General features: G+C 45.7%; 1 protein-coding gene across 3 annotated transcripts in view; it reads right to left on the reverse strand.

Moving 5' to 3' along the window:
* Window positions 1-25,954, reverse strand: part of LOC140421025 (ecto-NOX disulfide-thiol exchanger 2-like) — a 347,774-nt gene that overhangs the window by 55,273 nt on the left and 266,547 nt on the right. For all 3 annotated transcript variants that reach the window (XM_072505320.1, XM_072505318.1, XM_072505319.1), the window contains 4 exons: window positions 24,829-25,062; window positions 14,122-14,334; window positions 8,058-8,164; window positions 4,752-4,866 (listed from right to left, as the gene is read on the reverse strand). In XM_072505320.1, coding sequence (XP_072361421.1) covers window positions 4,752-4,866; window positions 8,058-8,164; window positions 14,122-14,334; window positions 24,829-25,062 — 669 coding nt within the window. The remainder of the gene's footprint in view (window positions 1-4,751; window positions 4,867-8,057; window positions 8,165-14,121; window positions 14,335-24,828; window positions 25,063-25,954) is intronic.

Consider the following 25,954-nt stretch of genomic DNA (forward strand, 5'->3'; position numbering starts at 1 on the left):
TACAGCACCACTATGAGTGGAAGGCATAAATGCCTTGCTCGAATTATTGTAATAGCCTCCTTGTCAGTGAAGGCATAATTTTGTTTAAATGCAACATTTGATTTTGATTCCCTTTTACAGGAAACTGACTAGTATTTTATCGATGGAAAATCTATCATATACCCTTCAACTAATTTTGGATATACTGGAATTTTGATAGAATATGATTTACATATTGTAAAGATACTTTGCAGGATTTAGTGCTAATGTTTTCTCTTACAGAAGACAGGAGAATTTGATCTGTGTGGTCCAGCTCTTTACTGCATATATCTAGGAAACTTGGCAATGCATTGAAGGAAATGGATAAAGAGGTAGGGTGAAGGGATGAAAGGGGCAAGAAGAGTTTTCTGGCACATGCCATAATCTGTAGCATTGCCATGGAGTTAGCTCTGTATCTGTAGTTCAGTGCCTAGGAACGGAAGAACACCTTCCTAATCCAGCAGGCTATTTTTCATTCACTGATGGCATTTGATTTTTTTTTAATGCAACTTGATTTTTTTATGCAACTGCCATCTTAATCCACTGAAATATATTTTTGAAGTTGTCCAAACAATTTGATTTTCTTTCAGTATTTTGCAAATGGATCTGGTTATTTTTAAATAATATTTAAAAAAATATACATGCTCCACATTGAAGGCAATAAACAAATGTATGCAGTAGGTCTTCCATCATATTAGGAAGTAAAGCCAACCATATCAACCACAATGTGAAAGCACTCAGATCAAAAGAAAAATAGCGAATGCCAGAAATCTGAACTAAGATAGAACATTCTTGAAAGACATCAAAGATAGCTTTTTTATAATTCATGTGATTTGGGTTCTTACTTTGTTGTAAATAAAATGGAGTTGGATATCGGAGGTCAGGTTTCTCTTTGATAAGCTAACTGGGTGAAACAAATTGAAGTATTTGAAGGTGCTGCACACATTTGCATGGACAATGTAATCATAGCACAATATATCCAAGAAGGGAGCCATTTGGCCAATCGTACTTGTGCTATCTTAATATCCATCAAATAAATCCTGCTCCCTGCTCTTTCCCTTAGCGTAGTAAATTTTTCATTTCCAGGTATTTATTCAATTCCCTTTGAAAGTTATTATTCAATCTACTCCCACCACCATTACAGGCAGCGCAATCCAGATCATAAATTATGTAAAACTGCTTCCTGATGTTGCCTTTGGTTCTTCTACCAACTACCTTAAATGTGGGTCTTTGGGCTGACCCTTCTGCCACTGGCAAAAAAGTTCAACTTTTTAAAACTTTATTCAACCAAAACAGCTCCAAGATTTTGAGCACATATCAAAGCTACCTTCTGTGCTCCATGATGTGGAGATGCCGGCTTTGGACTGGGGTGGGCACACTAAGAAGTCTTACAACATCAGTTTGAAGTCCAACAGGTTTATTTGGAATCACTAGCTTTCGGAACATCAGGTGAATAAAGAGGTGGGTTCCACAAACACATATATAGACAAAGTCAATGATGTAAGATGATGCTTTGAATGCGAGTCTTTGCAGGTAATTAAGTCTTTACAGATCCAGACAGTGCGACTGGAGAGACGGATAATCACAGGTTAAAGAGGTGTGAATTGTCCTGGCTTGAGACAATTCCGTTGGATAGCGGGATGGTTCTCGGTGCCTGCTACCCCGCTAAACATGCCATTCAGCGGACTGAAAGGTGCCCAGTACTGCAACAACAATAGGTGCATCTCCCTGCTGAGCACTGTGGGAGAAGTGGGCCATGTTGCCCACTTCAGAACTGGAAGATCCACAACTGATATGATCTCAGCCCAGCAGCTTCAAGAGAAATGCCATGTTCAGACCACCATATAGCACCTTCATCAATATCACCAAAGCATTCGACGGAGCGGAAGTGGTCCATTGAAGCTGTTCGGAAAAACTGGTTGCCCTCCCAAGTTGTGTGATCTTCTCTTTCCAAGACAACATGATGGATAAGATCAGCTATGATAAATTATCAGAATATTTTGAGATCAGCAGTGGGGTCAAACAGGGTTGCATTCTGCCATGCCATTCTTTGACATATTTTCTTTGTTGTCTTCATATGCCTTTGGTCATCTACAGAGGGTGTCTACTTAGTTATCAGAAGCAATGGAATGCTTGGTTATAATTTTCCTTCCGTGATCCTGGGGTACAAAAGTTAACACTGGAGACTAAATAACGTAGCGCCAATCAGAGATTAAATTGGGATCTCCCTGATCTCTATGGCTTAATGCAGCCATAGGTGTTGTTTTTAACAACTGTGCATTCAGGCAAATTAGCGAATGGATTTTAGTGTGGATAATTATAGAGTAATGCTTGCAGGTAATTTTACAGTAAGTAATTTTATCGAATGTTCTTACCTGTGGTTCGTCAGATCTTTCAGGAGTTGGTATGGACAGAATCCATGATGGAGCATATGTATATGAAACAAACCAGCTCAATGGATCAAAAGACCCTTCTTATTCCATTTGTTGCACAAATAATGGTCAAGAACTTTAGCCATGTAGCAGCACTGGTAAAGGCCCAAAAAAGGTGTTGTGCAGTGCCCCTGCAATTGGTGAATCTTTCACTGTGCTTTACTGGTGTGCTGCTTGCTGCTCTCTCGCAAATTACTGACTCAATTCAAATGAGGCCCATGATGCAATATTGGGGATTGCTCAGACCTCGCCATTCAGACAGAGAGAATATTCTCTGTGGCTGAATTTTCAAGCTAAAAATCTTTAACTTAATATATCGTAGGCAAGCTATAGAGATACACACTATTAAAACACTGCATGCTATATTCCCCCAAAAAAGAAATCATGCTTAAAAGCTTGCAACAAAGGAATATTTTTTTTTCCAATTTTGGGAGCTACAACTTAAAAAAAAAAAACTGGTAATGTGAAAAGCAGGACTGGATATCAACAGAAGAAACAACAAAACAAATGACGTGGTAACATCATATCTTCTAGAAAATCTTACTTTATATACAAGACATTGTTTTGAAATGCGGTTGCTAAGTAGACAAACAAGGACAATCATTTTGCATTAGAGCAAGGAGATGACTGACCATTTAATCTGCTTTTGGTCACTTGAAGGGAAATAATGCTTATGAGGACACATATTAGTGCGCCGAGTCTTTAACCACCATCTAGACCATTGGACTGGGACTGGACCCACAATCTTGTAACTCAACTGTGGAAGTGCTATCATTGTTCCAATCTGACATCAGTTATCTCTTCCAAGTGCAATGGTCCAAGGCTTCATAATAAACTTATTTTCATGGAAATTAAAGTTGACGAATAGTGCAATTATCATAGACTTAGGATCATTTTGATTGGATATGCATGCAACCATAGAATGGTATATTACAGAAAGAAGTTATTCAGCTTAGAGTCTGTGCCACTCTTTAAAAGAATAGTCCAGTTAACCTCACTCCCCCATTCACTAAATATTGTTCTTCTTGAATTTATCCAATCTTCTTCTGAAGGCTATTTTCCATATGCATCATTCTGTCAGGCAGTGCATTTCAAATCATAACGTAAAAAAGCTTTTCTTAATGTCACGCCTTGAGAGGTATTTTGCCAATCACTTTAATCTGTGCCTTTTTATCGACTCTTCAGCCATTGGAAACAGTTTCTCTTTATCAAAATGTTTCAATGATTTTAAATGCCTCATCAAATCTCCTCCTTGCATTCTCTGTTCTAATGAGAAGCAACTTCACCTTCTCCAGTCTATCCAAGTAACTGTATTCCTTAGCACTGGAATCACGGCAGTAAATTTCTTTTGTATCCATTCTGTAAAGAGTGGTGCTTGGAATTGGACACACATCTATAGCTAGAGTTAAACTAGTATTTTATATAGGTTTAGCATACCTTCCTGCCTATAGTACTGAACTCCTCTTTTTATAAACCTCAGGATCCCATATTCTTCATTTACCGCTTTGTTACCTTGTCTTGTCACGTTCAATGATTTGTGCACAAATGTACCCAGGACTCTTTTTCGTACCCGCTTTAAAAGTGTACCATTTGTCTTGTACTGTCTCTCCTCAGTCTTCCTACCAAAATGCATCACTTCAAACGTCTCTGCACTGAATTGCCTCTGTCACTCGTCCAGCTATTCCACCAACCTATGCTCTCGATGTCTGTTCCCATCTTTCTTACTATTTACAAAAATTCCAGGATTTGTCACATCTGCAAATTCGAAATTGTGCCCTGTACGAAGTCCAAGGTATCAAGGAATATTGAAAGCGCTGGTCTTAGTACTGAATAAAGGAAAAATTCACTGTAATTTCCCTCTACTCTGAAATCCAGCCATTGCCATAATTTTGTTTTCTTTGCTCAATTTTATAACCAGGCTGCAACTGCTCCCAATATGGGGACTTAGCTCTGGAATTTGATCCCTAAACCCCTGCGCCCAACTCTCCTTCTTTAAGATCCTCCTAAAAACCTCCCCTTTCACCAAGCTTGAGACCATCCATCCTAATATCATCTTTTTTTGGCTCAGTGTCATTTTTTGTCTGCTTACAGTCCCTGAAGTGTTTTGAAGATGAAATATAAATACAATTTGTTGCTAAATGTACTCTTCACGATCTTTAATACTGAGGTATGACTGCACTGTTCGCGTAATGAACACAAGAACACAATGATTAGGAGGACTAGGCCTTTCAGCATCTGCCTGAATTTTAAAAACTGAGCTACAATTATGTTAGAATTTTACATTATTTCTGCAGCTCATACCTGCTTCATCTGTTATTTTGTTCTCTGGCATTTCTTCCATATCATCATCAGACATCTCCATTTCTTCTTCACGTCGAATGCCCATGAGTTCATCATTATGGATGTTACGAATTTCCTGAGAATGTGGATAGAAGCTTTTGGTTGATTTCACAAGGAGTACTTCACAAGCAAAACTGGTTGGTATACCACTGACCTATACCTGCCACTTTGTGTGTTTTCTGTAAATTTACAGAGAACTAAGGGTCCAATTTTCAAAATGTTTGCTACTTTGGAAAACAATACCCAGATTATATATTTCAAACCTGAAAAATGTAGATCAAAATTTGTGACGATTAAAGAAAAACGATTAAAGAAAGTGACAGTGTTAACACAGACCACAAACATTCATATGATCAGGTTGTAATGTAAAACATTTTAAAATGTAGATGTGTATGATGATTGTTAACAGCTAAATGATTATGTAAAAATCATTTAGGTTACTCAAAATTCTGTGTGTTTAACAGCACAGTGATTTCATAATACTTCTCGCCAAGATATTTTAAGGTTGGTAAACTTCAGTCTCTTTAAAGAAACAGGTGTCAGATTCTTAGAATCTTTTATATAATTAATACAGTTTTGTTAATCAGCAAAGCATAATAAAAGAACAAACCATTAAGAAACTGTTCTTTGTTCCGCCTTTTGAATGAGATATATGATATACCATAATGAGCAGCTACTTAAACTCACTTGACTTTTTTGCCCCTAAAGGGTACAAATTCAGCTGTTCTTCATTACTCTAATTTTACATATAAATTTAGTTTGTGTGCAGTCCTTCGGCAGTTGTGCTTTACTCCTTAGGGATAGGCGGACAATCTGCTTACCACACACTCCTTTGGTCAAGAAACCTGGTACACCCTACATCTTCCTAAAGATGCCTCTGAACTTCTGCAGATTACACATGTTATTGAAAATAAGCTTACCTTTGATGTACAGGTCATTTTAGAGGAACACAGGTTGATAGCCCCAGAATTAAATGGAACAAAGCAAACCTTACTTTAAAACAATATGGCCACTTTTATGCATTGTAAATTATGCATTTGAGAAATTCCACAATTTGTACTCACCAATTTTCTAGTGCGGATGGGAAGAGCTGTCTACGATGGCATTAATTAATTAATTTTCATAGATGAAGATGTGTCTACTTTACTGAGACAGTTTATGGAGATAATATTGACAAGTAAAGACAGATACAGTAAGTCCTCGCTTTAGGTTTTCCCTGCTTTAACTCTTATTTTAAAGTTCTGAGGACTGAAATTCCCGATTTATGTCTTCACTTAAGATCTTGCATCGCTTTGCGTTGTTGTCGCATGGCATTGCTCTGTGCTGTTTTGTTTAATTTCACATCGCCATTTTGTGCTGTTTCGCAAAAGGATCCTGTGACCTTATTAACACGATTCTGAATTGAGTGCAAGGAGAGACATTGATTGCACTCGAAGGGCGTAGGATTTCCTTCCCCAAAAACTCTGAAACAAACTTTTCCAAGAATACCTAAATGAATAAAGCTTTTTTGTAAATAAGACATTGAAGCCTGGGCTACTCATTTCTGTAAAGAAAAGGCCAATCGCTTGATTCTGAAAACTAATTTTAATTTGGAGTCCCAGGTGTGCCTGCTGTGGAGCTGTACATCAGATGAGGCAGTGAGGCCATTGTATTTTATTGTCTTTGAGAGTGAGGCACAGCATTTGTTACTGTACAGTAAAATTGCTTTCCTTGCCACAGGATTTGTTTGGATGATAAATACAGCGTGTAATACTTATATTCAAGGAGCCTGGCTCTGCAATTTTCTGATTAATTTTGGAGCCCCAAGTCTGGCCTTTCTTGATCCCTGCAGCATGTGAGGCAGAGAGGCCATTTTAAAGCGAGTAAGAGAGGCAGCATTAAGGTCTAATCCCTCAAAGCCACTGCCACAGAAACACTTTAAGAATGCCCTCAAAGCATCCCTGAAGGGATCAAACATCTGCACCGACTTATGGTGACCGACCAAAATGGGAGAAGGTTCATTTCGAAAGGAACCAAATGCACAGACTTCTTCAGGAACATGCAAAGCAGGCAAAGTCAAGGTGTGGAAAAGGTGCAAAATTCTCCAAACAGTAATAATTGAACCCATTGAACTGTAGTGGAAGCAAGTCATCCCCAAACACAAGGTGCTGCCGAAGGAGAGACTGATACGAGTTATCTCATTTGAATTTATACAGTACTTCTTTTATAGTTAGTGAATTATTTTAGTTTTCAAGTTATTACAGATAGGAATGCACTGTATTACACAATCCAGTATTTCAACTTGTGCAGAGGTTCTTTTGGACATTTCTCACCGGAAAAAACAAATTTCTGTTTTAATATAATTTTGTATGGGAACCTACAATTCACTTAACATTATTGCACCACCTACAATTCACTTAAGGTTATTTCACTTAAAGTTGCAATGTTTAGGAATGCTACTACAACTAAGTGAGAACTTACTGTATTGCTTAATGTGAAGTATGACAAAGAATGTTTGTGAACATATACCATACCATCTCCAACCACTTAACTGTGGATCTGTCATTATGACATCTGGTAAATAGTCTGAAGAAACTTACCTTAATTGTTATAATCCCCCTGAACATAAGTGTGCTTTTAATTCAATGTGACTGTATTTAAAATGATGCAAATTAATCTTGGGGTTCTTTACTCTCTCTCTCTCTCTCTCTCTCTCTCGAGTCTTGTATTACTCCAAATGAAAACACTAATTTTAAAAGAACAGCATTTTGGAGGCATGGTGGCACAGTGAGTTAGGACCTTTAGAACATGGGATTGTCTGTACTACTGAGGCACAAGTCTCCTCTCTTTACTAGTTGTAAGGGTTGCTTGTGCAATATAACTAGGCAGTTTAAATGCTGTTTCTCGAGGTCTCAAACCAACATAAACTGAATATTAAATATTATACTGACAATTTCACTGAGAAAGTAGGGACAGGAAAAAGGGAATTCACAATGGACAATGTTGATCCAAGGTAGATGAAATTGTTGAAGTAAAAGTAGAAGATATTTTATACTGCATTGGTTATGCTACAATTGATCTTGGGAGTACATGATGTTAGAAAAGGCTAACAAAAGTGGAAAAGATTTTCCATTCCCTAGTAGACATTTGTGAGTTGGACAAGTAAAAAAATTACTAAACACCTCCCAACAATAATGCCAGATTCACTTCTAACTGCAAGCATTTTTATTGACACTTTTATTGAAACTGTATATTCACAAAAGTTAAGTGAATAAAAAATACACCAACCTCTGCTTGTTTTCGCCACATATGTAGATTCTTGCGCTGAGCTTTTGAGAAATGGTCCCACGCCTTTTGCTTGGAGGAAGAGTGGAAAACGGAGACAATCTGCTCAACTTTGATGAACAAGGAAGTCAAACAACCCAGTTTATGGTCCAACCAGGCATTTATTGAGGAGTAGAGAAGTAAAAGAGGAAGGGAGTCAGGCAGGCAAGCAGGCTACCGTTCTGTGCAGTTCTGTGATCAGTGTAAAGTGACCCCCAACTAGTACTTACTTCGAATGATTTTGTAGTGTGTACCTTCCTCAGGTTCATTGCCCATTTCTTATAACTATGAATATATTATATAATATATATATATATATATATAAAATATATATATATATATAATATATATATACTTATTTCCATTCCTAAATAAATTAGATATCATTAAAAAGATTCAAACCTATATATATTTCCTCTTTCAAGAGTCCCGTCTTTGGAGTTGTTCGAATTAATCCACAGGAGACAGACATGGGTCTTTCTGAGACTGCGGGCTCATGTACATTTTTAAAACACAGACTGGATAGTCTGACAAAAGGCAAAAATTACTATTTAAATAGAAGAATATCAGTTGGAATCATTGATCGTAATCACATTGTAGATTATCACAACATTCTTATAACTTTAGTTAAACAAAGTTTAATTGGTCTTTTTGTTGTATATATTATTCTACTTAATTTGCAAAAACATTTGTGCTTAGATCCCACAATTTGAGTTTGAGGATTTTTTTGCGAAAATCATAAGGAATTTCCCCAAAGGTGAACACACATTTATTGCTGGTAAAAACAGAGACAAGATAACTAAACGCATGGGAGAAATTATGGATTTTTAAGGAGACTTGAAAAGCAGCAGAGAAGTAGGATGTGAAAGAGGTTTATGGGGAGTTTCAGGGAGAAGAGCCAAGATAGCTGAACCCTCACCATTGATGAATCAGAAGGGAAGCAGTGAAGTGTACAGGAGGCCAAAGTTGGAAAACTGAAGAGCACAGGTTGGCATAGCATTGCAATGGTATGAGGAGTGGTGAGGACATGGAGAAATCTGTGAACAGAGGTTTGAGATCCGACTGGAAACATCTGATTTAAGCTAGGTGTATATATTGTGCTTGCCAAATTACAAATTTATAATAAGACGTACAAGATAAATGTATGATATGATTTGTCAAAGAGGAAGGAAGTGGAAATGGACGGTACAAAATACAAACATCAAGGAAGAATTGGACAGATCTTTCCGTGAGCAAGCAATTGACAGGTGTTTAATTTAGGGAACAGTCAGATGGATCTCTTAATCTTTTCTGGTCATATACTTCCTATGTTGTGAGATCAAATGGCCTTTCACAAGGATCAAACGCCTAATTCCACCATAACTTTAACCAAACTTAGATATCACTTCAGTACAGATAAACAACTTCAAATTGCCTGTGATTAGTGCAATCAGAATTATTAGTTGTAGGTCAATATGAACACACATCAAGAAATTAATAAACATTTCATGTAATGACAAACCTTGGGCGAGAGGGTGGAAGAATCGCTGGGGGCTGGCGTGAATCCCGCCCCCGCCGGTTGCTGAATTCTCCGGCACCGGATATTCGGCGGGGGGCAGGAATCGCGCCGCGCCGGTTGGCGGGCCACCCCCCGGCGATTCTCCGGCCCAGATGGGCCGACGTTACGCTGCTGGAATGCCTGTCCCGCCGGCGTGGATTGAACCACCTCTCTTACCGGCGGGACAAGGCGATGCGGGCGGGCTCCGGGATCCTGGGGGGGGCGCGGGGCGATCTGGCCCCGGGAGGTGCCCCCCACGGTGGCCTGGTCCGCGATCGGGGCCCACCGATCCACGGGCGGGCCTGTGCCGTGGGGGCACTCTTTTCCTTCCGCCTTCGCCATGGTCTCCACCATGGCGGAGGCGGAAGAGACCCCCTCCACTGCGCATGCGCGGGGATGCCGTGAGCGGCCGCTGACGCTCCCGCGCATGCGCTGCCCGGCAAGGTCAGTTTCGCGGCAGCTGGCAGGGCACCAAAGGCCTTTCCCGCCAGCTGGCGGGGCGGAAATCAGTCCGGCGCGGGCCTAGCCCCTCAAGGTTAGGGCTCGGCCGCTCAAGATGCGGAGGATTCCGCACCTTTGGGGCGGCGCGATGCAGGACTGATTCGCGCCGTTTGGCGGACATCGCGCCGATTGTGGAGAATTCCGTCCCTTATGTCTAATGGTGAAAATTTCATCTTTGCGGAATTCCTATGTTTTCAGATTGTCTGCATTTTCAGTGTTTCAGAATTCACACGGAGTTGCACATTTTTTTATTTTACAAGTAGATTGGTATTCAGAGAAGTATGGGAGATGTGGGGGACAGCTATTCTCTTGGGTGAGAAATTACATATATAAAAGAGGAACCTTAAAGGTACAGGGTGAGGAGAGGGGATTACCATTCTTACATGCAGAAACATCAAAATTTGTGTAGAATTATGACATAAAAATTTGAATGCACTGAAGTTTAAATCTGGAACTAAGCTAATCTTGCATTTAAAACCAAATGAAGCTGTGAAAGAGAAATCAGTGGTATGGAAAACCACTTAACAGTTTTGACAGCACTTTTGCAGCCTGTTCAATATTTGATTGCACTTTGCAAACTCTATCATTGTTCTATGGCCAAAACAACATTTGGAACGTTTTCTCCTCACGAAGTATTGCACTTACAACTATTTATTTCTGTTTCCTGTTTGCAACACATTGTTGCTCCCTTCTGTATTGTGCTATTACCTGACTAAAACATAGGATGTTATATAGATGCACTTACTACATTTAGAACATCTCTGAATTGTTCCAGAATGTTTGTGTAACAAGTTTAATTTGTCTCGATGGTAACAGTTATTTATAGTACTTCAATATAGCTTTGGCTAACAATGAACTATTCAGCTGATTTGTCTAGAAAAAGGAGGCTAACAATTAAGGTTATTTTATTCCAAGTTTCTTGTAACTTAAGTTTACCACTAAGTAGCCATTACGGATGGATTCCTGCACAATAAACTATTTACATTTTTCCTCTTAACATGTTCACCCTAAATTGCCTGATCTATCCACAAATTACCCTCAGGGTGCAATGGTACATATATTTATTAGATTTAATTCCTGTCATTTTTAATTTCCCACTATTCTTATGCATCAACAACTGGAAGGCACAAAAACAAACTGCACCCTTCACTGTATTAAAGTTGCAATTAGATAACTTTATTATTTTTGCCCTCATGTCTGCAGCCAACAGGGATTTCTAAATATGCTTGTTCAAGAGTTTAAGCAGTTATTTGAGCTACAGAAAGTGTGGCAGTCTTTAAGAGCCTTGGCAGTCTATTCATCCTACTAAGTAAACGAGTGCTTGACTCAACTTGTGCTATTCTATTTGTTAGAAATATCTAAACTTGCAGCACACGTTGCTCCTATCCTTCCTTTTTCCTAAGGAATCTAGAATTTACTTCTTTGCTGATTTTGATATCACATGCATTCAGGGTTGACTGGTGTGTATGAAGTCAACATTATAGCAACTCAATTCAAGGATGTTCGATGCTATCAACTTTTGGGCAAGCCTCCAGGATTGAGGATTATGTTCTGGACGTTATTGGGGAGGACCAGACGGGGTTTGTTAGGGGCAGGCAGTTGGTGGTCAATGCAAGAAGGCTGTTAAATGTGATCATGATGCCTCCGGAAGGTAGGGAGGTGGAGGTAGTGATTGCAATGGATGCAGAAAAGGCTTTTGATCGGGTAGAATGGGACTATCTGTGGGAGGTACTGGGATGGTTCGGATTTGGGCGGGGCTTTATTGACTGGGTCAGGTTGCTGTATCAGGCTCCTGTGGCAGGTGTACAGACGAATAGGACTACATCGGACTATTTTAGACTGCACTGGGGGACGAGACAGGGATGCCCCCTCTCCCCACTGTTGTTTGCGCTGGCTATAGAGTCGTTGGCAATTGCTCTGGAGAGCATCGAGGGGCTGGAGCGGAGCACAGAGTCTCGCTCTATGCAGATGACCTGCTTCTGTACGTTTCAGACCCAATAGAGGGGATGGAAGAAATCATGAAGACTCTAGAGGAATTTGGCCTGTTTTTGGGGTCTAAGCTTAATACGGGAAAGAGTAAGATGTTTGTGGTCCAGGCGAGGGGACAGGAGAGGCGCCTGGGAGAGCTGCAGTAGGTTAGTAAAGGGAAGCTTTAGGTACCTAGGTATCCAAATGGCGCGGGAATGGGACCGGCTGCAGAGATTGAATCTGGCCCGGCTGGTGGACAAAATGAAGGACGATTTTCGGAGATGGGACGCGCTTCCGTTGTCTCTAGCTGGGAAGGTGCAAAAGGTAAAGATGACGGTCCTCCTGAGATTCCTATTTGTATTTCGGTTTCCCCATTCTTATTCCGCAGTCCTTTTTTAAGCAGGTCAACAGAGTGATCATGGGCTTTGTCTGGACGGGCAAGACCCGCGAGTAAGGAAGGTAATGCTTTTCGGAGTCGGGGAGAGGGCGGGCTGGCGCTGCCAAATTTTAGCAATTATTACTGGGCAGCTAATATAGCCATGATCAGGAAGTGGGTGGTGGGGGAGGGGTCAGCATGGGTGCGCATGGAGGCGGCTTCATGTAAGAGCACCAGTTTGGGGCCGTTGGTAACTGCGCCTCTACCATTCCGGCCGGCACAGTACTCCACCAGTCCACTGGTGGGGCCAGTGGAGGCGTCATGTGGGACCAGTGGGAGCATCGGTTTGGGCCCCAATCTGTGATAATCACCGGTTTGCCATGGGAAATATGGATGGGGGGTGCCGGATATGGCGGAGAGCAGGGATTGAGAGGATGGGGGATATGTTTATAGCATATGTTTTATGGAGCTTTCTGAGTTTGAGGGCGTTGGAGGAGAAGTTTGGGTTGGCGAGGAGAAACAAATTCAGGTATCTGCAGGTGCGGGACTTCCTACGTAAACAGTTGTCAACCTTCCCACTCCTACCGCTAAGGGGGGATTCAGGACAGGGTAATTTCCAAAGGGTGGGTAGGAGCAGGGAGCATCTCTGACATTTACAAGGAACTTACGGGGTCAGAGGAGACGCAGACCGAGGAGCTGAAGCGCAAGTGGGAGGAGGAGCCGGGAGGTGAGATAGAGGATGGTCTATGGGCGGACGCGTTGAGTAGAGTCAACGTGTCCGCAACATGTGCCAGGCTCAGCCTGATACAATTTAAGGTTGTTCACCGGGCTCACATGACAGTGGCCCAGATGAGCAGATTCTTTGGGGTGGAGGACATGTGCGCAAAATGTGTGGGAGCACCGGCGGACCATGTCCACATGTTTTGGACATGTCCAAAGCTTAGGGGATTTTGGCTGGAGTTTGCAGACGTCATGCCCACAGTGTTAAAAACAAGGGTGGCGCTGAGTCCAGAGGTGGCGATTTTCGGGGTGTCAGAAGACCCGGGAGTCCAGGAGGAGAAAGAGGCAGACGTTCTGGCCTTTGCTTTCCTGGTAGCCCAGAGACGGATACTATTAGCATGGAGTGACTCAAAGCCCCCGAAGTCGGAGACCTGGCTATCGGACATGGCTAGCTTTCTCCGTTTGGAGAAAATCAAGTTCGCCTTGAGAGGATCACTGTTAGGGTTCATCCGGAGGTGGCAATCGTTCGTTGACTTCTTTGCGGAAAATTAATCGTCAGCAGACAGGGGGGGGGGGGATTAGTTTTGATTAGAGTAGGGGGTTAATAAGCGTGGGACCTGTACGAAAGCTTTTGCACTATGTTTATGGTTTCATATATATTGTTTATTTTGGTGTTGTTACTATACCGAAAATACCTCAATAAAATGTTTATTAAAAAAAAAACTTTTGGTCAAACATTAATTTCCATTTCATGTATTAGCACATTTTTTGATGTGCACCATATGTTTTAGCCACACTTGCCTTGTTCTAGAAACAATTCTGCATATTTAATTAAATTGAACAAAAAGAAAATGCATGAATGATAAAAGATGGAAAGTGCTCATGCTTTCTATGATGAAATTTTAAAGAATGAAGTTGTTACTCACACTGAACCAGAATCCCTGAGAGAGCATTCTTAAACTTCTCTTTGGCTTCCTCCACTTCTTTTTGATGTAGAATCTTTTCATTCATAAGTCTTCGAATATGGCTGTTAGCTGACTGGATCATGGAGTAGAAGATGTTTGCTGATCGACGGTTCACTTCACCTCGTTCTAGCCAGGTATAAAGGGTCTGAACAGCTTCAGTGAATTTTGAATCATCTACAAGAGATTGATAAAATAAATCAAATAAAAGGCAAGAATATGAAGAAACTATGATTAATTTTTCAAAAGCAATCTGAACAGAATACTTGCTGCAAAGTGCTCGCCATCCTTTATTTGAATTGGTATTGGATTATTTCAAAACAAATCTTTTCTAAACATTTGCTCTCAGGATATGGGCAACACTGGCAAGGGTTCATTCATAAAGTCTCCGAGGTGTTGATGGGTTATATTTTGCTTAGTAGTTGCGATTATCAAATGGCTTGATATGACACAGTCAACTTCGCTGTGTGGAACTGAAGTCATGTGTAGGCCAGAGTGGGGTTGTCATGTGCTGTTTCTATGGAATACGTTATTCTCATATTAGCACTCAAATAGAGAGATTTATTGAATTTTATGTCACAACTTGTCACACATAGTTACAAACTAGTCACACTGCGGTATCTCTTTGGTCTGGGAGTGCATTGGCTAGTCAGTTTTGAAGACATTGTCACCCTTCATACTGATGCCTTTCTTGTATTGATGTCTATCAGAATTGTAAATGCACAAAGGTTGCTGCGTTCTTACTTGCTATCTAGGTCATTTCCCTTAATTAAGGTTAAATAACTGTTTCATCTCTTATTCCATAATCCATGGGCGGAATCTTACCAGAATTTGGCAAAGTGTCAGGCTGACTGAAAACTGGCGTGCAACTCCCCAGTTGCACAGATCAATTTTTTCTCCAAATATTGAGATTATGAGAGAAAACAAAAATGAATGGGTGTGGTTTATGCCAACACTCTGGCGGGGCCTCACCCCCATCTCGAATTCTTTTAGCGATTGAGATTGAAGCTTCTGCTACTTCCAGTGATGTTTAATCTGCTCTTGTTGTGGACTCGATCATAATTAATGCCTGCTTTAAATTTTTTTAAATTCATTTTACGGGATGTGGGTGTCGCTGGCTGGACCTGCATTTATTATCCATCCTTAACTGCCCTCCATTTCAGAGGGCATTTGAGAATCAACTACATTTCTGTGGATCTGGAATCACATATAGCCTAATAGTGTTGTTACTATTGCAATGACCCATTTATAATCAGTAGGGTAAAACTACCCTGTTTCACGATGGTCTAAACCCAGCTTACGCTCCCTACTAGTGGGTGAACAATCGAACGCTTGGTGAAGTCTGCTTCACAATGAAAGGAAGGCCATCCTTAGACCAGATAAGGATGGCAGATCTCCTTCCCTAAAGGACATTAGTGAACCAGATGGGTTTTTACAATAATCGGTAATGACTTCTTGGTCAACATTAGACTTTGAATTCCAGATATTTATTTAATTCAAATTTCGGCATCTGCACTGGTGGGACTTGAACCCGGGTGCTGATCTTGCCCTGGGTCTCTGGATTACTAGTCCAGTGACAATACCACAACCAACGCCATTAAATTCTTTAACGTGACAAATTGCCAAATGAAAGCCAGCATTAATTATGTGGGTTAGCTGGGCAGCATGGTGGCGGTGAGTAGCACTGCTGCCTTACGGTGCCGAGGTCCCAGGTTCGATCCTGGCTCTGGGTCACTGTTGATGTGGAGTTTGCACATTCTCCCAGTGTTTGCGTGGGTTTCACCCCCACAACCCAAAGATGTGCACGCTAGGTGGATTGACCACGCTAAATTGCTCCTTAATTGGAAAAAATGAATTGGGTACTCTAAATTTTTTATTTTTTAAAAATTATGTGGGTTAGACTATTCATTATTTTTCTCTGATCGCCCATTACCAGTGGACCTAAAGGTACTGGGTTTCTGCTCCAGAGATTTTTTGTTGCTTAGAACATTGTTACAATGTGAAGTCATCGTAGACATCCAATCTCTCTGGGGAATATCACCATTCCCCAGTCTCTCTCACCATATCTCTCCTGCTGGGGAATATCACCATTCCCCAGTCTCTCTCACCATATCTCTCCTGCTGGGGAATATCACCATTCCCCAGCAGGACAACCTGAGAGCCCTTTGTTTCTTTTTTGAACAGCAGTTCAATCAATCCCCATCCACCACCACTAACAGCCTCACATTGAGCAACTTTACTTTGACTTCAATACAAAATCAATCTTACTGATTGGTGTCAGAAGTGGGAACCAAAGTGGTTGGGGTGTTACTGGCTTGAAATTTGAAAAGCAACAGTTTTAGGTTATAGTTAAACACATGTGGACAAGTTAAGTGAAGCTGGAGTCACAAATGGAAATGGTAACAGACAACTGATACAGTCTGACTGAGAAAACAGGTGCACCTTGAGCAAGAGATATCTTGGGAGTCATAGAAAAGTAGTGTGATGGGGATAACCTCTGGGTGCTCCGGTTTCCTCCTACAGTCCAAAGATGTGCAGGATAGGTGGATTGGCCATGCTAAATTGCCCTTAGTGTCCAAACAGGTGGGGTTACTGGGATAGGGTGGAGGTGTGGGCTTAAGTAGGGTACTCTTTCCAAGGACCAGTGCAGTCTTGTTGGACCGAATGGCCTCCTTCTGCACTGTAAATTCTGTGATTCTATGATTCAAAATACCGCAGATGCTGGAAGTCTGAATTTTTTTATAAAGGGAAATATTGTAAAAAGGTGAGCAAGTCAGACAGCATCGGGGAGAGACAAATGGAATTAACGTTTCAGGTGGATGATCTTTCATGAAAATTGTTTCTCTTTCCGCAGATGATGGCTGACCTGCTGAGTATCTTCAACATTTTCTGTTTTTATTTCTTATTGGCTCTACTCATTTCCTACAAATAAAAGATGTTGGTATGGAAACCCATGTGGTCCTGTCTTTTATTAGTTCAGTTCCAAATGCCGCCCTGCACCATTTTTTCCCTGGTGTATTGATGACTTATAGTGCAGTTTCTTGATTCCACCCTGAACTGGAAAATGTAATCAATTTTTTTTTCAATTTCATTCCCAATTTCCACCCTTTCCTCATCTTCACATTTCTGACTCTTCTTTTCCCTTTCCCAACCTCTCGGTTTCCAACTCTGGCTGTTGACCAGTATCCACTAAATGTCTACAGGTGCCCACAGTGACCTTGACTACACTTCCCATAACGATTGTTTCTTGTATCCATTGTATTCATTCTAAAAATGCTACCATTCCCATAGCAGTTGTTTTCCGTTCTCCTGAACCAAGACTGCCCTCCACCATGGCTGACAGGACTATTGTATCTGAACTATTTTCCACAATTCTGCTTTCACTTTTTCTCTTCCTTCCCAAAACCATTAGGTTCCCCCCTTGACTTTACCTTCCTTCCCACCAACCTCCACATTGAATAGATCATCCTCGATCATTTCTGCTGTTTCCCTTAACCGACAGGTGTAGGAGGGTGGGGTGCCTTGTCTCGCAGGGCAATATTTCTTCTACTGACTTGTGCACCCAGGTGCGAGGAATACCCTGATGCTGGAGAAGAGCCCGCAGCACTTCATACAAAAGAAGCTAGATAAGCATGGCATCCTCACATTGAGCCCATCAATCTGACCTCTGGAATCTTGTGATACAGCAGAGAATTATTATTAGAAGGGAGAAGCCCGGGACTTCCGGGTGCGGCTATGCAGAGCTAGGTCGCATATTCGGTAGCTCCCGCTTGGAACGGACCTTTGGGCTCTTTTACAGGGCCCCCACGGCATTTGTTTGACATTTCCCGGTGTGGCAAGAAGACTGCAGCATTCCCCTGACAGTGTCCCCCAGGAGTGTTATGTCTTTTGGCTGCCAGACCCGGCAGAAACAGTAAAGGATTTGGCTTTGGCTGCAGGTTTAGACAAGGGCCTCTTCCAGCATGCAGGCGGGGGAAGGGCAAGCTTAAAGCTGCAATCTGACTTGACTCTATCAAAGGTGAATTCTAGCAGCAGAGGGAACAACTGTGAAAGGATCTACCAGGGCCATTGAAGAAGCAGGGACGAGGCTTCCGGTGGCGGCCATGGAGGAGTAGGTCGCGCATTCGGCAGCTCCCGTCTGGAACTGGCTTTTTCAGGAGTTTCCATAGACTTTTTAAACGGACCAGAAGTGTAACGGCCAAAGGAGCAGCACTGGAGCAACGGGTGAAGCAAGGGAAAGAAAACAAAATGGCGGCAGCCAGGGACAAAGGGGAGCTGCAGGAGTTCATCAAGCGCCGCTTCGAGGAGCAGCGCGAGGAGATGCGCAAGGAGATGTTGGCGCCTATCCTTTCGGCAATTGAAGGACTCGGGATCACCCAGAAGGTCCACGAAGCTAAGATCCAGGAGGTACAGAAAAGAGTCAGTCAGAACGAGGACGAGCTCGTGGGCCTGGCGGTGAGAGTGGAGCAGAACGAGGCGCTACACAAGAGGTGGGCGGGAAGACTCGAAGACCTGGAGAACAGGTCGAGGAGAAAGAATCTGCGAATCCTGGGTCTCCCTGAGGGAGTGGAGGGGGCTGATGCAGGGGCATACGCGAGCACGATGCTCGAGGCGATGATGGGCACGAAGGCTCCTTCGAGGCCGCTGGAGTTGGACGGGGCACATTGGGTGCTGGAGCCCCAGGCAACTGAGCCGCCAAGGGCGATGGTGGTGAGGTTCCACTGGTTCACGGACAGAGAGTGGGTCCTGAGATGGGCCAAGAAGGAGCGGAGCAGTAAGTGGGACAATGCAGAGATCCGAATATACCCGGACTGGAGCATGGAGGTTGCAAAGCGGAGAGCGGGTTTCAACCGGGCCAAAGCGGCGTTGGACCGGAAAGAAGTGAAATTCGGAATGCTGCAGCCAGTGCAACTGTGGGTCACATACAAGGGCCAACACTATTACTTCGAAACGCCTGAAGAGGCGTGGACCTTTGTACAAGCCGAAAAGTTGGACTCTAACTGAGGGTTTGTGAGGGTAGGGGGGATGTGTGAGGGTAGGGGGGATGTTTGAGGTTTGATGTGTGATGGTTGTTGTATATAGGGGGTCAATCACGTGCAGGAAATGTTACATGGGCTGGGGGAGAGAGACAAGGCCGCGACAGGAGCTGCGCCAGAGGGGGCGGAGCGGGCTTTGGAAAGGCGGGAATGGGAACAAAGGAATGCATATGGATTGGGAGACTCCCACGCGGGGAGGTCAATGGGACAGCTGACTTACGGGAGTGACATGTGGGGAGCAAAAAAGCTAGACAGGGGTCTAGCGGGGGGGAGGGGGGAAAGGGTTGCTGCTGCACTGGCCGAAAGGGAATGGGACACAGACGAGGTGGTCGGGACGGGGATCCCCCCTCTGGGGGACTGGAGGGTGAGGGAGGCGTGGACACGGGACTGGCCCAGAAAAGGAGATGGCTAGTCGGTGGGGCGTGGGGGGGGAGTGAGAGCCCCTCCAATCCGGCTGATAACGTGGAATGAGGGGCCTGAATGGGCCGGTGAAGAGGGCTCGAGTGTTCGCGCACTTAAAGGGACTGAAGGCGGACGTGGCCATGCTCCAAGAGACACACCTGAAGGTGGCGGACCCGGTCAGGCGAAGAAAGGGATGGGTAGGACAGGTATTCCACTCGGGACTGGACGCGAAGAATAGAGGGGTGGCAATATTGGTGGGAAAGCGGGTGTCATTTGAGGCTAAGACTATTGTAGCGGACAATGGAGGGCGATATGTAATGGTGAGCGGTAGGCTGCAAGGGATGTGGGTGGTGTTGGCAAACGTATACGCCCCGAACTGGGATGATGCAGGATTCATGAAGCGCATGTTGGGGCGCATTCCGGACCTGGAGATAGGAGGCCTGATAATGGGAGGGGACTTCAATACAGTGTTAGATCCAGCACTAGACCGCTCCAAATCAAGGACTGGAAAGAGGCCAGCGGCGGCCAAGGTACTTAGGGGGTTTATGGATCAGATGGGGGGAGTGGACCCATGGCGGTCTGCAAGGCCGCAGACCAGGGAATTTTCTTACTTCTCCCATGTACACAAAGCCTACTCCCGGATAGATTTCTTTGTTCTGGGTAGGGCGCTCATTCCGAGGGTGGAGGGGACAGAGTATTCGGCTATAGCCATTTCGGACCATGCCCCACACGGTGGAACTGGAGCTGGGAGAGGAGAGGGACCAACGCCCGTTGTGGCGGCTGGATGGGGGACTGCTGGCGGACGAGGTGGTGTGTGGGAAGGTGAAGGGGTGTATTGAAAGGTACTTGGAGGCCAATGACAACGGGGAGGTGCGGGTGGGGGTGGTATGGGAGGCGTTGAAGGCGGTGATCAGGGGAGAGCTAATTTCCATTAGGGCTCATAGGGAGAAGACAGAGGGTATGGAAAGGGAAAGGTTAGTGGTGGAGATTTTGAGGGTGGACAGGAGATATGCAGAGGCCCCGGAGGAAAGATTACTTGGGGAAAGACGACGGCTCCAGACGGAGTTTGACCTGTTGACCACAGGGAAGGCGGAGGCACAGTGGAGGAAAGCGCAGGGGGCGACCTACGAGTATGGGGAAAAGGCTAGTCGGATGCTGGCACACCAGCTCCGTAAGAGGATGGCAGCGAGGGAAATAGGGGGAGTCAAAGCTGGAAGGGGAGCCACGGTTCAGAGTGCGACGAAAATAAACGAGGTATTCAAGGCCTTTTATGAAGAGCTGTACAGATCCCAGCCCCCAGCGGGGGAAGAGGGGATGAGACGATTCCTAGATCAGCTGAGATTCCCGAGGGTGGAGGAGCAAGAGGTGGCTGGTTTGGGGGCACCAATTGGGTTGGAGGAGCTGAGCAAGGGTTTGGGGAGCATGCAGGCGGGGAAGGCCTCGGGACCGGACGGATTCCCGGTGGAGTTCTACAGGAAGTACGCAGACCTGTTGGCCCCGCTACTGGTGAGGACCTTTAATGAGGCAAGAGAGGAGGGGACCCTGCCACCGACAATGTCGGAAGCGACAATTTCTTTGATCCTAAAGCGGGACAAGGACCCACTGCAATGTGGATCGTACAGGCCGATTTCGCTCCTCAATGTGGATGCAAAGTTGCTGGCAAAAGTGCTGGCCACGAGGATCGAGGACTGTGTCCCGGGGGTAATCCACGAGGACCAGGCGGGATTTGTAAAGGGCAGGCAACTAAACACCAATGTGCGGAGGCTCTTAAACGTGATAATGATGCCATCGGAGGAGGGAGAGGCGGAGATAGTGGCAGCTATGGACGCGGAGAAGGCCTTTGACCGAGTAGAGTGGGAGTACCTCTGGGAGGTGCTGCGCAGGTTTGGGTTCGGGGTAGGGTTTATCAATTGGGTTAAGCTCCTTTATAGAGCCCCGATGGCAAGTGTAGTGATGAACCGGCGGCGGTCGGAATACTTTCGACTGTACCGAGGGATGAGGCAGGGGTGCCCCCTGTCCCCCGTTGTCCGCATTGGCGATCGAACCATTGGCCATGTCATTGAGGGAGTCTAATAAATGGAAGGGGGTGGTCCGAGGGGGGAGAAGAGCATCGGGTGTCGCTATATGCGGATGAACTGTTGCTGTACGTGGCGGATCCAATGGAGGGGATGGTGGAGGTCATGCAGACTCTAAGGGAGTTTGGGGAGTTTTCGGGCTATAAGCTCAATGTAGGGAAGAGTGAGCTCTTTGTATTACAGGTGGGGGACCAAGAAAGAGGGATAGGGGACCTACCGCTGAGGAGGGCGGAGGGGAGCTTTCGGTATCTGGGGATCCAGATAGCCAGGAGTTGGGGGACCCTACATAAACTGAATCTGACGAGGTTGGTGGAGCAAATGGAGGAGGATTTCAAAAGATGGGACATGTTACTGCTCTCGCTGGCGGGTAGAGTGCAGTCGGTCAAAATGGTGGTCCTTCCGAGGTTTCTGTTTGTGTTTCAGTGCCTTCCCATCGTGATCACTAAGGCCTTTTTTAAGAGAGTAGGCAGGAGTATTATGGGGTTTGTGTGGGCGAATAAGATCCCGAGAGTGAGGAGAGGGTTCCTGGAACGCAGTAGGGACCGAGGAGGGTTGGCGCTGCCAAACCTGGGGAACTACTACTGGGCAGCAAATGTGGCGATGATCCGCAAGTGGGTTATGGGGGGAGAGGGGGCAGCATGGAAGAGGATGGAGATGGCGTCCTGCAAAGGAACGAGCCTGGGTCGTTGGTGACGGCACCGCTGCCGCTCTCGCCGACAAAGTATACCAGGAGCCCGGTGGTGGCGGCAACGCTAAGGATCTGGGGCCAGTGGAGACGGCACTGGGTTGCAATGGGAGCATCGGTGTGGTCCCCGATGCTCCCACTGCATCAGGGGTAACCACCGGTTTGTCCCGGGGAAGATGGACAGGGGGTTCCAGAGCTGGCATCGGGCGGGGATTGGAAGAATGGGGGACCTGTTCATCGACGGGACATTTGCAAGCCTAGGGGCACTGGAGGAGAAGTTCGAGTTACCCCCGGGAAATGCCTTTAGATATATGCAGGTGAGGGCTTTTGTGAGGAGACAGGTGAGGGAATTCCCGTTGCTCCCGGCACAAGAAATTCAAGATAGGGTGATCTCGGGTGTACGGGTCGGGGAGGGCAAGGTGTCGGAAATACACCAGGAGTTGAAAGAAGAGGGGGAAGCGCTGGTAGAAGAGTTGAAGGGTAAATGGGAGGAGGAGCTGGGGGAGGAGATCGAGGAATGTCTGTGGGCTGATGCCCTAGGTAGGGTTAATTCCTCCTCCTCGTGTGCCAGGCTCAGCCTGATGCAATTTAAGGTGGTCCACAGAGCGCACTTGACGGGGGCGAGGTTGAGTAGGTTCTTTGGGGTAGAGGACAGATGTGGAAGGTGCTCAGGGAGCCCGGCAAACCATGTCCATATGTTTTGGTCATGCCCGGCACTGGAGGGGTTCTGGAGAGGAGTGGCGGGAGCACTATCTCAGGTGGTGAAAGTCCGGGTCAAGCCAAGCTGGGGGCTAGCAATATTTGGAGTAGTGGACGAACCGGGAGTGCAGGAGGCGAAAGAGGCCGGCATTCTGGTCTTTGCGTCCCTAGTAGCCCGGCGAAGGATCTTGCTAATGTGGAAGGAGGCGAAGCCCCCCAGCCTGGAGGCCTGGATAAATGATATGGCTGGGTTCATAAAGTTGGAGAGGATTAAGTTCGCCTTGAGAGGGTCTATGCAGGGTTTTACTGCCTGGGAGGGTGGATGAGCAAGAGATAACATGAAGGGTTGGGGAAACTGGCACGTACGGGTGAGGGCCAGTGTACAAAGCTGTGTAAATATATCATTTTGCCATGTATATATCTTGCTCTGCGTGATTTCTCGTTTTCTTTTGTTACGCGGGGGGGTGGTTGTTGTTTGTAAGGGAGAAAAATTGTGTTAAAAAACTTTAATAAATATTTTTTTTTTAAAAAGGGAGAAGCCCTTTGAAAGCATTACAAATCAGGGGCGGGATTCTCCGACCCCCCCCGGACTGGAATCGTGTTGCGCCAGTCGGGGACCGTTGGCAGCGCCCCCCCCCCGGCGATTCTCCGTGATGGGGCCGAGTGGGCGCTAGTTTTCGGCCAGTCCCGCCGGCTTATATTACACCAGCTCCGTACCGGCAGGACCTGGCTCTGCGGGCGGCCTGCAGAGTCCTCGGAGGGGTGGGGGGATCTGGCCCCGGGGGGGGGGGGCAGGGGGGGGGGGGGGCAGGGTGGCCTGGCCTGCGATATGGGCCCACCGATCCACGGGCGGGCCTGTGCTGTGGGGGCACTCTTTCTCTCAGCGCCGACCGGTGTAGCGGTCCGCCATGGCCAGCATGGTTAAGAACCCCCCTGCGCATGTGCTGGAATGACGCCAGTACACGCTGGCGCTCCTGTGCATGCACCAACTCGCGCTGGTTGGCGCGGTGCCAAGCCCTTCGCCGCCAGCTGGTGAGGCGCCAACTCCGCCGACTCCGGCCGAGCCCTTGACGGTCGGGGGATTCCGCACCTTCCGGGCGGCCTCACACCGGAGTGGTTCACGCCACTTCTCGGCGCCGGTACAGCCCACCCCGCCGGTTAGGGGAGAATCCCGTCCCAGGTGACAACCTTGATCTTGTCGACAGCACATTTGACATGCTCCTGTAATATGATGCTGTGGTCATTTTGCACATCCTCCCTGCATTCCCTGTTTTCATCTACACAGGCTGCAAGAACTTTGTACCTGCTGGACAAATGCGAGGACTGAGACTCCTATCTTTTCAATCCCTATACTTGTCTCACTTGTAGTGCCTGCGCTTTGAAAACTGCGCTTTGAAAACTGCTGTTTCGGTACCCTCTCACAGGGAAATAGATGAAACAGGCACATCCAAAAGGCGATTATCAAAGGAAGTTTCTGTGGATCTGTTTCTCGATATCTGCCCTGTGTTTGCGAAGAAAGGTTAGGTCATCAGTGGAACAATCAGTAAAAATACTGATTTTTTCCCCCCCCTTTTTCTAGCACTTTACTTATAATTTATTATTGTTGGTAGACATGTGCAAAAAGAAAAAAAGTGTGACTGGCATTTGTTAGGTACAAAACTTTTACATATAGCTAGATGTGAGAATGTTCCTATTTTGAAAACCCTAATAAAATGGTGCTCTCAGAAGCTTTAAGCTAAGGGCAAAAACTAATTGTGCGGGACTTTAAAATTACCTTTCAGCTTTTCTGACAGCATAGCACTTTCATGTTCTGAATAATGCACTATTGGTGGAGGTGAAGGTAGTCGAAATCTTTCTTCTGCTACTCTTCGACGATGGCGTTCCTCTCTTGCCATCATACGTTGAGTACATTCCCAATCATATAGATCATCTCTAGCTTGAGCAAAGTCAACGTGAAGGCGGCCTGAATCCTTCTTATCTGTACTAGAGCCTATTCTTATTCGATAACCTGTTAAGGCACAAAAGCATACAAAATACCATGACATGGAAATGCAAATGGATTGAAAGACTACAGAACATGCCACCTTCAGCAACTAGAAATTATAGCAACTTGCTAGAAAAATTCTTAGAAAGTTTTCTTTTTTTCAACCCGAATCCCTCTTTCTGGAAATTTTCCTTGGACCAAATTCAATAGTATTTGATAACAGTGTTGAAATTAGGAAGACTATGAACCTGATTGACTGCTTCAACAGAAATGAAAATTCAGGGCTGCGATTCTCTGGTCCGGCGCCAGAATGCCGGCGCCAAAACGGGAGTACTTTACTCCGGCGCCGGTTCAGAGACCCGATTCTCGGGTCCTGGGGGGGCCAGCATGCTGCTCCAGTTGCCGGTCCCGGTGTTGACCTGGCATCGCATGTGCAGTTGGGCTGGCGCCAACTAGCGAATGCGCAGTGGCCTTCTTCCCCGCGCCTGCCCCGACGCCAAATGGCGCAGGGATCCAGGAGCCGGCGCGGAGGAAAGGAGGCCTTCCGACAGAGAGGCTGGCGCGCCGATTGGTGGGCCCCGATCGCGGACCAGGCCACTACAGAGGCCCTCCCAGGGGTTGGACCCCCACAGACCGCCCCCGGACCCTTCAACCCCGAGGTCCCGCCGGCCCAGAGCATGTTAGAACGGCGGCGGCGGGACTTGGATTTTTTCGGACGGCCGCTCGGCGCATCTGGGCCAGAGAATAGCGGCGCTGACGGAGAATCGCCGCTACGGCCGTTTGCGCGATTCTCCGTGCGGCCCAGCGCCATGCCCGTCCGCCCGTTTTATCACGGGCGGGAGAATGGTGTCCCGGCGTCGGGGCACGATTCGCGTGGCCCCCCGCCGATTCTCCGGCCCGGCGGGGGGGGCGGAGA

This window comes from Scyliorhinus torazame, chromosome 5, assembly GCF_047496885.1.
Source record: "Scyliorhinus torazame isolate Kashiwa2021f chromosome 5, sScyTor2.1, whole genome shotgun sequence".
Classification (NCBI taxonomy): domain Eukaryota; kingdom Metazoa; phylum Chordata; class Chondrichthyes; order Carcharhiniformes; family Scyliorhinidae; genus Scyliorhinus; species Scyliorhinus torazame.